Source organism: Plutella xylostella, chromosome 10 (assembly GCF_932276165.1).
Source record: "Plutella xylostella chromosome 10, ilPluXylo3.1, whole genome shotgun sequence".
In the NCBI taxonomy this organism is placed as follows: domain Eukaryota; kingdom Metazoa; phylum Arthropoda; class Insecta; order Lepidoptera; family Plutellidae; genus Plutella; species Plutella xylostella.
The window spans coordinates 11,099,702-11,113,519 of record NC_063990.1 but is presented as its reverse complement, the minus strand read 5'-3'; the positions used below and the strand labels follow the sequence as shown (position 1 = coordinate 11,113,519).

The 13,818-nt window shown below is 38.8% G+C and overlaps 1 protein-coding gene across 7 annotated transcripts in view; it reads right to left on the bottom strand.

Moving 5' to 3' along the window:
* LOC105394156 (NAD(+) hydrolase sarm1) overlaps positions 1 to 13,818 on the bottom strand; it is a 48,131-nt gene that overhangs the window by 2,863 nt on the left and 31,450 nt on the right. For 4 of the 7 annotated variants that reach the window (XM_048623587.1, XM_048623588.1, XM_011565994.3 and 1 more), the window contains 5 exons: positions 6,105 to 6,236; positions 4,539 to 4,717; positions 3,775 to 4,228; positions 1,604 to 1,849; positions 67 to 1,388 (listed from right to left, as the gene is read on the bottom strand). In XM_048623587.1, the coding sequence (XP_048479544.1) occupies positions 67 to 1,388; positions 1,604 to 1,849; positions 3,775 to 4,228; positions 4,539 to 4,717; positions 6,105 to 6,236 (2,333 nt within the window). Of the gene's footprint in view, positions 1 to 66; positions 1,389 to 1,603; positions 1,850 to 3,774; positions 4,229 to 4,538; positions 4,718 to 4,787; positions 4,925 to 6,104; positions 6,237 to 8,305; positions 8,683 to 8,706; positions 8,928 to 13,818 lie in introns of those variants that run through there. The other 3 variants (XM_038117487.2, XM_011565998.3, XM_038117488.2) reach the window with 3 other exon arrangements.

The window sequence follows — 13,818 nt, the reverse complement described above, 5'->3', positions numbered from 1 at the left end:
TAAATCTCAAGCAAGCCAAAGGAAAGTACTTAGGTATGTTAATGTATTATTTGATTCAAAACGTACCTTTTCCTTTTGATTCCATTTTGTAATCCAATATCTTCCTTGAGGTTCTCTTCTGTTAGCTGTAGTAATAAGTCACCGTCTACCCGACTGTCAACAAAATTATTCGCATATTCCGAGAAGCCTATTTGTTTCACCCATTCTCGAACGTCCTCTATGGACCAAAGGGGCACTTGCTGAGACAGCTTGTGGGGGACCTCTTCACCGATAAGTCTTAAAGCTTGTGCGGCATATTTAGATGCTACTGCGTTTGGACAACTGGCTACTTTCTTCAATGATTCGATAGCTCCTATTTCTTTGAATATTTCAGTATTTCCTTGCTGTTGTTTGATCCCGGCTTCCATACAGAAATGGAAGGCGGCTAAATTTCTGGCTTCCTCTCTTTTTGAGCTCAATACTGGGACAAGTTTTTTGAGCCAGTTTTTACTTTGGCCGTGAGCATGAGCAAGATTGGATCTGGCAAATTCGGATGGATTATGCGTTGTTACAAAAGGTTCAACCAAATCCAAGGTTCCAGATTTTAGAACTGCAGCTTCTATTTCCTTATTTGCTACCAAAGCAGCAATAGCTAAGCATGCATAATACTTGATGTTGTCGTCATTGTGAAACGCTAGAGGGAACAACCACATGGGCACTTTTCTCTTGATCATGGCTTCTTGATTTTCAGCTCCACCATAAAGCGAGAGGTTAGCTAAGGCTGTGGCACAGTGCCTTAATGTTTCGACGTCATTTTTTCTACATTCGAATAATACTGCATCCAAGCCACCCAGTTTTATTACATCGCTGCATGTTCCTTCGCTATGCTTGAAAAGGTGTTCTAAAATCCCAGTTCCAATTCTCGAATGGTCCACTGAATTTGCGTGCTTAGTGCAAACACAGGCAACATTAACGACCTTTTCTAATCCGTTTTTAACTACATAGTCTCTGTTTTCAGTAGTTAGGCACTGTTCCAATAATTTGGCTGATGAGAACTGTAACTCTGGGTTGCTCGTCAGTAAACAATTCGACATCAGGATGTCGAGTCCCCCAGATGTTCGTAACGCATTGCACAAAGAATATCCCAGCTCATGTCCGTATGTTTGTACAGCCCATGCCTTTCTTATCATGTCATTTAATTTGTTAAATTGTCCAGATGCACTTTTCATGTCTATTTGATTATTTTTGATAGATCTGATGAAAGCGTCCATGCGTGTGGAATATTTTTGAATAGCTGTCTCAACATCTTTTTGATTTGAATTCGAATCCAGTCTGTCCAAGTCTTCAAAGGTCAAATTGGTTAGGTCTTCATCACCAGGCTTAACAGTGCCATTCAGCATTTGGCTCATCTGCAACACAATTAAAGCATTGTTAATTAACTACAACAATTAATTAAATATTTGTGGTTAGTTATAGCTTAATTAATATGTAGGTATCTACGAGAACACAACACATTAAGTTATCGATTCATTAGCTACCATACCTACAGAAAAAGCAGAATTAAAAAAAATATTATTTATTCCATTTAAATTGGTTCTAAATTAGATTGAATTGAAAAAAGTACCTGTGATGAAAGCATAGTGGATTTGCTGGACATGTTCTTGCTTGAGATGGTCATGTTGGAGTGAGCGACGCTGGAGTGTTCCTTGTGACTGAACATGCCCGACGAGGTGACGGTCTGCCGCGCCTGCGCCGTCGCCATCGCCTTCTTCTCCGCACTGAAAGCCTCCGTCTGCAGCCTTGAACTTGAAGCCGACATGTTGTTCGCTTCTTGTGCCGTCACTTCACCAGCCTTCAACGAACGCTGCTCCTGCAAACACATTTTATATCACATTAATTCACTTCATTTTTCCACACGCCACTGAAGGTTAGAATCATTAGTATTCCCACTCAAACTCGGCACTTGTACTAGTTTTCCAGAATTTTCATTATGACTTGGAATAAGATGGATTTGTTTATCACAAAAGGAGACCGGCACGCGCATATTTAAGTCAAATGAGTCATTAAACAAATATTTGATAGTTACGGCGATAGCAACACGTAATTTGGGTCTTGAACGTCGTCTCGAAGACATGGTTGCTCGTACGAATGAGATTGCGACATGCGACTTCAAAAATAAAAACTTATTTTATATAGAAAACTTCTAAAACACGTCACGTTCGGATTGAGGACGCAATAATCTGAGAAAGCTCCAGTTCGTATTGGATATAGGCCAATCGTCCGAAGCTAGTGAGTATCTACTAGTTATATTTTCGTAGTGGTTTGTGTACAGACGTCACCGCGCGAAGGTCGGAGGCGAAAGATTTTCCGGGGAAATGAACTCTCACCGAGGGGTTTGTGCTCAGCGGCGGGTGGAAACGCGACAGCACCCCGCCGCGGTGCACCGGCCACGGGACGGACCCGCCCGCGGACATTCCGCTGCTATAATTAAAGCCGCTATTCGTGTTTTTGTGCGCACGCGCAGTGATCGACTTCCGCGTGTGCTCGCGCTCAGCGGTCAGGCAGCGACTGAGAGCGGGGCGTGCAATGTGGCGATAAGCACGCGTAGATAAATGATCTCACCGCGCCCGGGGATCCTCCGCGCCGCAGTATCCTGCCGGTCCACGCGATGAACCGCGCCATGACAGTTCAGTTCAAGCACTTGCAAGAATCCGCATCGTACTGAGGCGTCGCGGCGCCGCCGGCGGGCGAGGATATCGATCCACGCCGGTCACGCGAGGTCGCGTCCTTCGCCGCGCCTTCACCGCTCCATTCACACGTCTAGCAGACATTGACGGTCGACCGGCACTGACTATAGTTCGTTTGAGAATAGAGAAGTAGGCTTTTCAGGACCTATGAAATTATATGTAGGTATCGTATCGTATCCTCACTATTTATCATATAGGTCTATGTCACTTCCTTAATAAAATAACTTCTCGAAAATATCAACATTACCTAACCATTGAGTTTAACGTTAGTATACAGGGTGTTGCAAAATTGGTATACTAAGCCGAAACCTACATGTGCAGCATGGTATATCTAAGCCCGAAACTGAAATCAGAATTTGGAAATTCGCGAAAAAAATATTTTTTCTTCCATAGTAAAAGTCACGTGACCAACAAAGTTTTTATGAAAAATTAATAATTTTTTTCACGAATTTTGAAATTCTGATTACAGTTTCGGGCTTAGATATACCATGCTGCACATGTAGGTTTCGGCTTAGTATACCCTTTTTGCAACACCTTGTATTATACCTCAATGACATTAAAATATATGTTGATGTACCTACTGTCCGTAAAATTTGGAAATTAGTTAAGTACTTACATTAATTAATTATCCAATTAACTTAAAACTTACCGAAAAACATATGGACTTTTCGTTAAAAATTTAAATTAACTACATACGTCATTAATTAACTTACCTACTAACGAATGTCAATGTCAGTGAAACATTTAGCAAAAAATATGGTTTCTAACGAATTCCCCGCCCTTGTTACGGAGTTGGTGTTTTTTCATATCGATATGCAGACCAGCATGCGTGTTTACTTTGACCCCAGTTAGTCAACAGTGCTTAGGTACTTACAGTATTAGCTGTATTATTCAGCTTGCTTTAGATCATATTTTTTTGTTCTTACTCTTAAACAGCTGCTCCAGTTTCGTAAAAAAGCCAGATATTTAAATAGTGATTAGTGACTCAAACTAATCGCCAATCTCGCAACAAACTTGAAAAACAAAAGAGCACAACAAACCAACTCACTTGTAGGAACGCGGCGTTCTTCTCCGCGGTCAAGCCCTCGGCCTGCAGCAGGCGGTGCGAGGAGCCGGCGGCGGAGCGCTCCGAGTACTGCACGTCGCCGTGTTGCAGGCGCCGCATGCGCGCGCTGTTGGCCGCCGAGCTGGACGCGCTGAACCCGTCCGCCACCACCCGCGTCGAGCTCGCCGACGTCACCCGCGCCGCGCTGTACTTCAACTCATTAGCCGAACTCGACCCGACGGAACCCGCGCTGGCAGACAGCAGCGGCCGCTCGCTCATCGGCGGCGGCGTATCCGACTCGCTCGGCGGGAAGGTGACTACGGGACCCTCCCCGCCCAGCTCCCCCATGTCGCTCATGTCGCCCATGTCGCTCATCTCGCTCAGGTCGTGGATGTCCGGCAGGTGCCGCTCCCCCAACTCGTCCTGGTCCACTATGTTCTCCATCGAACTCCTCAGTCTGCAATGATGAACGAAATTTAAATTTGAAATCACCACAGTTGTGAAGGGATAACTGAAAGTTTACACGGTTTTTAAATAACCCGGAACGCCGAACGGGAAAACGTAGCGTTGCTATTGTTTTTCGGCATGTAACTGCAAACACGAAGCGAGGGGAACTGCGGGTGGGATTTGGCCGAGGGCCAAGGTCGCTCAGGTGAGTTTACTCCGACCAGACACTGGCTAATGGTACATTCAATCTTCATTTAAAACTGTGTGTATTATCCTAAACACCTGTGACAGTAACACGTTTTTGTATAAACAAGGTGTACCTTTGTCCGAAGTTGAGTGCAGTCTTCATCTCGGAGATGCTGCTCTTGAGCTCCGTGAGGTCTGACTTCATGGAGCTGGCCTTCATCTCGGAGGTGGCCATGTGCTGCAGCCGTTGCGACGAGCTCTGCACGCGCTGGCTCGAGGCCTGCGCGCTACTGGACGTCGTACTCGACACCATCTACAAACAATTTGTCTGTATTAGTAATCTGTCACCGATTGCCAATTCAAAGATTATTTTTAATCTTAACCTTTATTGGGTGATCTATTTATATTCATCACTTGTGACACAACAACTCGGATTGTTGCGTTCGGAGAATCACTGATAATGATAACACAAGAGACGTCTAACAATTTCGTTATCTGAAGTAGAACTGCGAACTTCAGTGCAAACGCCAGCCAATACTAACGCTACAACTAAAAGCTAGATAGTCACGCGGCTTGGCGCAAAACATTGGATTGAATAATATTTAAAGTAAAATAAGACCATTTATAATATCCACGATAATAGAGCTCTAGACTTTTTCACAGAAATGCCTATTAATGGTAAAAGTTATATATCGAATAATTTTGCAACAAAAAAGTAGGCATCTTAGGACCACAAGGTCATAATCATAAAGAATGAATAAATAAGACTATGCTGCCCACCGATAACAAACTAATTTCAATACTTATGTATGTAGGTACCTAAGTATTCTTCATTAATAGAATGAATGATTATATAAAGATAATAACTAATCCCATTGTAATGTACAGTGTACACGGTAGATTTATCTCGGAGACATAATAAGCATAACGTAAATATCTTGGCACAGTAATGCGTGATTGAGAACTGTTACTAATTAGTAAGCCTAAGACGGTTGCATATGATATTAATGTATCTAATGCGGTAGATTTGCTCTAGCTGTTAGTGACCTTGGAAATATGGCTTAAAGTGAAGACTGTGATAAATGCCGGCCGGTAGATATTGCCGTGTCGTTAGATATTCGACTTTAGTCATTGGTTGGGATACCGAGGCGTGGGCGATCCAGTTTTCTGTCCTTCTTGGGCAACAACGTGTTTGAGCATGCTGATTTTTCTAAATTAGCATTGATGCAGTAGATTACTTACTTCATATTGTACTACTTATTTAGATCTCTGTTATTATTTTACACTCCGTTAATACTTTGTTTTAGACTTGTCGATTTGTGACTTTAGTTTTATACACATTTGTATAGGTATTCTAAGGGACAGAATAAGCATTCATCCCATTTCTATTCTAATAGTCGATCGATATCGACGTCGCATCCCACTGGCGAGTTTTCGTACTATGTGAACTAGGTAAAACCACATGATTTATTTTCCAGAAAATGTTGCTCTCAAAATAAACCGCGCGTTTTATGAACTGGCCGAGGCCGATGCCGAAATATCCATCTATTTTTAAATGTAACGTCCAAAAACATGTAAATAAGGTGTGCAGGCTCATGAACTGCACATGGTAATAGTGTACGGTATTTGCTGGGTTAGATATAGGAACATTTTTAAAATATCTACCTGAGCTATACATAAACATATATTTTGCAAATTACCTGTTGTGTTGATGAGCTCGTCACTTGTGTTTGATTTTGTCTTGACAGAAGACTGTTCTTTTTGAGATTCTCCATGATGGCACTGCCGTTTTGTTTCAAGCTGTTGTTGCCATCCTGATGAAAGTCTGGGATCTGCAAACAATGACATTGGTTGTTATTAGATTGACCATTTGTAAAATCTAAGAGTTTTGTTAGCTATAAACTACCTTAAAACCAGATTCACGTTTTTGATTGGAATTTTCTAAGATAAAGATCCGAAAGGCCTCTCATATCGGCTTATTTGCATAGATGTCAGCGAGCGAGGACAGTGTTCAGCTTGTTGAACTATAAAATGGGGTCGAAGAAACTTGACATAATGTTGTCGTGGCATGAGTCACAGGAGAGTCCGGCAACTCATTACACAATCAATCAGCAGCGCTCACGATCACGAATCAACGCTACGAGATGCATATTGATGGATCGCCCACCGAACATCCGTGCGCGACTGTTTGCTCACGTCGCCGACGCACCCATTACGCCTAGTTCGTGTGAATCTACACAGTTAATTCCAATAAACGGATTTGGAAACGCATGTCTAAAATGGGCACTCAATTAAGCCTGGACGTCAATTGCGGTGATCTTATGTGTGTACATGAAATCACAGTTGATGTTTATGACCCCAATGATAATAATGATTAATTTAGAGGATCAGTTGAATAGAGTATGACACGCGTCGCATGACGTATACTGACGCGGCTGGTGCTGATGTCATGGCCGCGTCTCAGCTTGCCGGCCGGCGTCGTGTGTCGTCACGCATGCCATAATTCACTTGGTTGTGATGAATTTTAGCTCCATTCTATTCTAATTGTTCAAAGCATACTCAAACGAAGAATCAAGAAGAAAAAGAAAGCATACAAACAATGAATGATATAATTAACTAAAGAATATCAAATTCAAAGCAATGGAAAAGAAAGGCAGGCAACGCTATCATCCAAAAACAGAATAATTATAACAATCGCGACTCTGCAAAAGCTATATCAACATCGCAACTGTCAATTTCTACGCTGCCGCTCGCTGGTTCATTGATAACAGCTGGGTGATGGAACCCGCCGAGTCAAAGGTTGAACCGTGGCGATGAGTAATTCCTGCTTATAACGTGCTTGCAAAAAATGTAGCTTCATTCACTGCTATAATAGCTCTGTGACTCATGGGCTCACTATTCACAGAAAAACCGTCACAGTTCCAGTTATCCTGGACATGCAATGATGCAGAAACAAGTGCAAACGTCATTGCAGTTATTACGATGTGTTTGTGTTCACGGGATGCGTCACAGGATGGTTACGGCACTCACAGTAACACGAAGTTATAATAGCCTGATAAAGCACTCGATGATAAGTTGGTGTTATATCAGATAGATGAATCAATGTTTAATTGTGTAATTGGTCATTTTGTCAGTATTACCATTTCGACTTCTACGTATATTTCGAATTAATTGTTCCCCCATACAATAAAGTTATCAAAGGCAGTGCGTAGGAGGATGCGGCGCTGATATAACTACTCAGTTAATGATGTGCACAGCAATAATATGCAGGATCTATCTACCTACTTATAAAATATGTACCTATTCGAGTGATCTTTATAAAATAGCAATATTTTATTTTATTAAGAAGTTACTTTATTTATTCAATCTAACATCCATATCACTAGCTTTGTATCCTTGACCACCTAAATTTATTGAAACCCAAACTAAACGTGGTAATTTCAAAGAGCTTAAAAATCCAATTAGCGAAGAATGCGTTTGGAGCTGTTGACTTCACGCATACCGGTCCTCAATTTCTGCATAACTTTCAGGCATTATTCTTCCTTATCATACGTCAAATAAGGACTAGGTTGCAATACGGGTTATTTGCACACAACATACGAGCACTAATGCAGTCAAATGTTAGTCGTCGGTGCCAGATGCGCTGCGACCGCCGCATGCGTGATCAAGGGGCATTGTTGGTGAAGGTCAGGCTTGCATGCACAATTATACTCCATGCCTTAAAGCGAACAATATTATCTATTGCATAACCGAGCAAGTATCGTGAACATTAAACACGTTATCAATATTCTGCAACGGCAGACTCTACATAATATTCACATTCCGTTTACTCTTAACAAACTCGTGGTATTTTCTTGGAATAGCTTTTTGTTTATTTGTTTTCTCAACAACTGATATTTACCTTTTCTATCCCTTCACCACTGCTGAAATGACCTTCAGCGGGAGGTTCTTCTTAGGAATGGTTGCAATTTAAACCATCGTTTATCCTTTCAGGCAGTACGGTAAACACATTTTAATTGCCAATAATAATATTATTGTCTTCCTTGTCCTAGATTTAATAGCAAAATTCCAACGTCAATCTCACTCCTATCCGTATCACTTGTCACTGTGTTTATTTTGTTTGAAACACAACTGTTGCATGCGTTTTACTTATTTATTTGTATTTGAGTTGAAACTTTTTATCGTTTTGTCTCCAAAATATGTATCACTATCGTCACCAGATGTCAGAAGTCGCTCAACTCTGTATCTGTTCACTAAACAGTGCCGGTCTACAGCATACGCGAATAAAGCAAATGGCTGTACCTTGCGTTGCGCCAGCAAGCTTTACCGCTGTCTATTCTTCAAAAGTTTATTTATAAACACATATTGGGAATAGTGGATTCCGATTCGTCTAAAGTTATCCGGGCACTGTGTCTTAGTTATCGTCATTACAATAGTTGTTGTCGCGAGTGACGCGTGCACACGTGGCGCTGGGGCGGCAGCCGCGGCGGGACTGGCCGCGGCCCGCCAACTCCTCGCCACCACAATGGGCTAGCTAATTAGAATGGCGAGCCACGAAGCCGGTGGTGGGGCTCGCCCACAGGTCTTCGCATCCGCGTCTACCTCGGTGCAAACCCATAATCACAGGATCTTCAGGTCCCCCATGGGATCAATCCAATAAACAATTTTGGAATCTGAAGTTCACCTGACGTTTGATTTTTGTATCATCACTCACTTCAAATGTTCTCAATTTTTTTTGAAATTGCTCTACAATACGTACTTCTTTTAATTTAATTTATTTCAACGTTTTGAAATACTTTGAAATCAAGAGTACCCAGCTATCTACTGTCGCACGGATAACATTTATGTAAGTCAACGACCGTTCAATGCCAGACTGAGACTGCGCGGATCATCAGAAATCAAAGGAATGCTAATCTCAAGAATCATTTATAATCAAGAGATAAATGTTAATGACCATTTATGGCTGTATCTAAATACCCGGGTAAAAGGAATTGCGTACCTTTAGATTTCAACATGCTTACACGTTTTCATTTGTACTTATTTTATTTTATATTACCTATGGGCTATAATAATTATGTAAAATCTACATATTTGCATATAACATTTAACGAAGCATGTATTCAATATGCTCTATAATACAATATGTAGGTATAATGGACAACATTTCATTTTCTTTACCCTATATTTTTATTAGTTATTCGGAAAGATTATAGAAAATTAGTGGACCCGTATTTTTTTATTTTGTATATACATTAATATTTGCATGTTATTTTTAACTTTAAAGTTAATTATTTTAAAACCGGAAGTGAAGTCACATATTAGGCTCAATTTTTATTTTTGTCTATTGCCTGAGTCTCGAAAAAAAACATAAATGACACTGACAAGTGACATTTAAACTTTGTTTACATGCCAACCAACAAATGGGTCATTTTCAAATGACATTGATATTTCTGATGATGGAAAGTAGGTATTTATCATGTAAAAAAATAAGCAGAAGCATTTTTTCAGCTGTGTAGGCAGTGGCATGCTCTGGGACATATTATATAGAGGTCATCTGTTAATAATAAATAAAAAAATAGTCAGAAAGTGTCAGAACAGAATTAATGAAAATGACCCAAATAAACAACAACGTCACGATAAAACGTCAAATTCAATCAAAAATGAAAGTGACAGTTACTTTGTTTTTAAATCTATAGGCTTTGATCATCAAAATGCATCGCACCTGATGCATGACGTCATCAGCACTTTTTTACTATTTTATGATTTTCTCGAAAATGATACTTCCAAAACATACAAAATCATTTTTTTTGTGTCCTTTAGAGCTAAATCTCGAAATGGTTTTCGATTTATAGCAGCTTTAGTTTTTTGAAATGTTGTCCATTACCATTAGGTGCCCATAAAAACTTTTGAAACAAAGTATGTTAAAATATTTGTTGCTAGAACCATTGCCCGCATTCCTGTAGATCCATTCTCAACACTAGATCAAACAAAGGGTTTACTGTTAAAACGAAACATTGTTCCTATTCCAAGATTTTCAAGAAAGCTAAGCACCTAATTGATTTGTATGAGTCATGAAACTCATGAAACAACGCGAATCGCGGGGCAGGCATGACGAATGTTCGATTAGTCCCGAAGTGTAGCCAATTTATTATTTTCAATATTAATTCCCGTCCAACGAAGGTAAACGCTATTAAGATTTTACAAAAAAGGATTTCGGAATACACCCACCGCCTACCATGTATTTTTTAAAGAACATATTCTATTAACTACTTATACATACTTTTACCTAAGTTTATAGCATCATCTACACATCTACATAAACTAACTTTCATCAAAGTGAATTAATGAAACCACAAGCTGATTCACCGAGGCATATTGATGTTGCACTTCTTTCTACGAAGTAAATAACGGCTTCTTGGAGACGCTGATATGACTAAACGGCATGAGTCGTTTCATTCATAATAGTCGCGTATCCAACACCCTTTTTAATTGGATAACAGGCGTAGATAAAGAGTTTTGTGTGTGTTTTTGATAAGTTGATTACAAATGAATTATGTCAATTTCTTCAGACAAAGCTGGTTTGTGTGAATGTGTAATGCATACGCAAATAAGGAAAATAAACTATCTGAACTTTTTTATTAACCGTGTGTATGCAAAAGTCCTTAAGAGAAGTCTGGGCCCGAAAATACCAATACCAAATACATAGACATAGTTAATTTCAATTCGTTAAAAAATAGTGACGCTGATGAGACCGTAAACCCGTAAGTGCGAAATTACGCACACCTTCAATCACAGAAATTGACAACATCGATTTTAGTACAACATGTCATGTGTTTACCAACACCTCTTACATCAGTTTCAACTATTATTTACTGATTTATAATCAGTGTGAGGTATACCTGCATGAGTCAGTGCTACAATTTAAATTACGTCATTATTTGAACGGATAATATGCTAACGAATTCATAGAAGATCAGCGCCGCTTTGCATCTTTGCATGCTTCAAAATGTTATACGTATTGGAAGAGCGATCTCTGATGCTGAGTCACCATTCATTCACGTGGCCGCTTATCATGCAGTGATACAATCAGGCTTACTACAGCCGCGGCCGGCCTCAAACAGTCATACAGTGCTGTTACCTGCGCCGGCTAATAGCTGGGCTATAGTGACTCAACATCCTGTTTAGCATCTATTGTATACTTTCTAGGCGAACCATTGTCGCGTGCCGTTGCGAAGAAAGCTTGTCTGCAGATATAGCATTCTCCAAAACAATTCGTTTTTTGAATTTTTTTATAGAATCTCTATGATTTGCTCACAAAAAACAACGCCGTTGTACACTTTTCTGACCCCCAGAGTTTTTGTAATTAATCTGTTATTTTTTCATTCGATCTATGTATTGGAAAATTCAAGATGAAGCTCGCTTGTTTTTAATACGTATCTGTTTATAAACTTCAGTGTGTAGGTTGGTATATCACGATTTTACCCATACACATAATTAACTAAAGTTTAAAAAAAATGTGATTAATTATAAATAACGGTATAAATTTAAAATAACGTTAAGATTAATGTGTAATTTATCAAGCACAACCAAATGCATATATCTTCAATATTATATGCATAGTTTACCTATGTTTGCATTCCTTAGATTACAAAATTCCGATTGCGACATTTTGATTCGTAATTTCGGTTATCTGCGATCTGTGACTCACGCAATATGATTTTGAAGGTCAGCTGCACAACTTATGATAGCTATTTTAAAAGACTATCCCAAAAATGTGCTTGTAATTGTAAAATTTCTATTTAAATCAAATGTAGTCATATTATTATTAATAGCACTTAATTAAAGACAAGTAATGATTATTATTAATTAATCATTTGCCTGCATAACAATGACACGAGCTGAAATAGATAAAGATTGCTAATATTAACTGTGATAATGATAAAGGTTGGATGAAGTCCGATCCCGATTATGTTTTCAAGATTAAATCTTGTCAGTATGAAATCCAAGATTACCGCCGTTTTCAAGATAAAGCAGTCAACAAGAGCCACATCCGTAACTGTCAGGTATTTACTGAACCTACAGTAAGAGACAGTATACATAGACGGTTACTTTGTGAGTATCTTATCTTAGAAGGAAGAACGGAATTAGTTTAGCTCAAAACAAACCCTATCATTAGAATTTTAGACCCGTGAATTTAAGTATAATTTTACCTCACGGAGAAATCATGTAGGAGGGAGACCGATAAGATAAATTTCAACAGATGCAGAATTCAATTCAATTTCAATTTTCAATTCAAAAATATTTTATTCATGTGAAGCTTACGACTAAGGTACATGCTTATGAGCCCCAAGCTAGAATGTAGCTTATGTGGGCAAACGCTCATATCAAGTTTCAATGTTATAAGTAATTTTAACAGTTAAATTATGTTATGTAGGTTTTAACTAAGATGTAGTTTAACACAGGTAAGTATGCATATGCCATGATATACAATCACATAGGTACTCTAAAAATAACACGGTATTCAGAAAAGTAATAAATTATAACGACTGAACAAAAAAATGTTTAAGTACTTTTTTTTTCTTATGGTTATTGAAAGGTTTAACATTTGAGACATCTGTTGGTAATTGGTTAAATAATTTAGGCACAAGATAGTTTTTGGTTCGAAGAACGACGACAGAATAGAAGATACATTCACATACATCACGAAAACAACAACGTAAAGCCTATGTCTTAGTGCTTACTTGAAACCAAGACATGAAACAACCGAACGACCGACTTCGCGTGTTTTGAAACTATACAAGGCCAGAACGCACCCATAGTGTACTAGCACTGTATAGTTTCAAGTGAAAAAAATAAATATTTTACTTGAAAATATACACGATTTGTGCGTACTAATCGCGTATACTTTCAAGTTGGGATTTACTGAATCGTACTTGAAAATATACATTGCTATTACGCATATTGCTTGATTGGCGTACTTGTCGCATATAATTTATACCTACATGCTGATTCTAATTTACTTAACTATTTCGGTAAATGTAAATGACTACAATTGACTTGTTCTGCCTGTCATACCTATAAAATGATAATAAATGAAGATGAACAAGCTCTAATTTGATTGATAAATTGATATTTATAGCAATCATACTTGGAAGTAAGCATACCTACTAATATCTTATTATTTAAATGAATTAAGAGTAATACCTACTACACTCCTGAACGGACAAGACTAGCTTAATGACGCCGTCGGCAATATTAAAGTGCATTTAACAGCGCATCAAAATATTATTATTACCAACTAAAATAGTAAATTTTGATCAAATTTTAAATTTAATGGTTTAAAAAAATTAGGGTCATTAATAATTGGTGTTGAGTTTTTGCTACTTGGACTTATTCATTGCTCGTGAGTGTAGT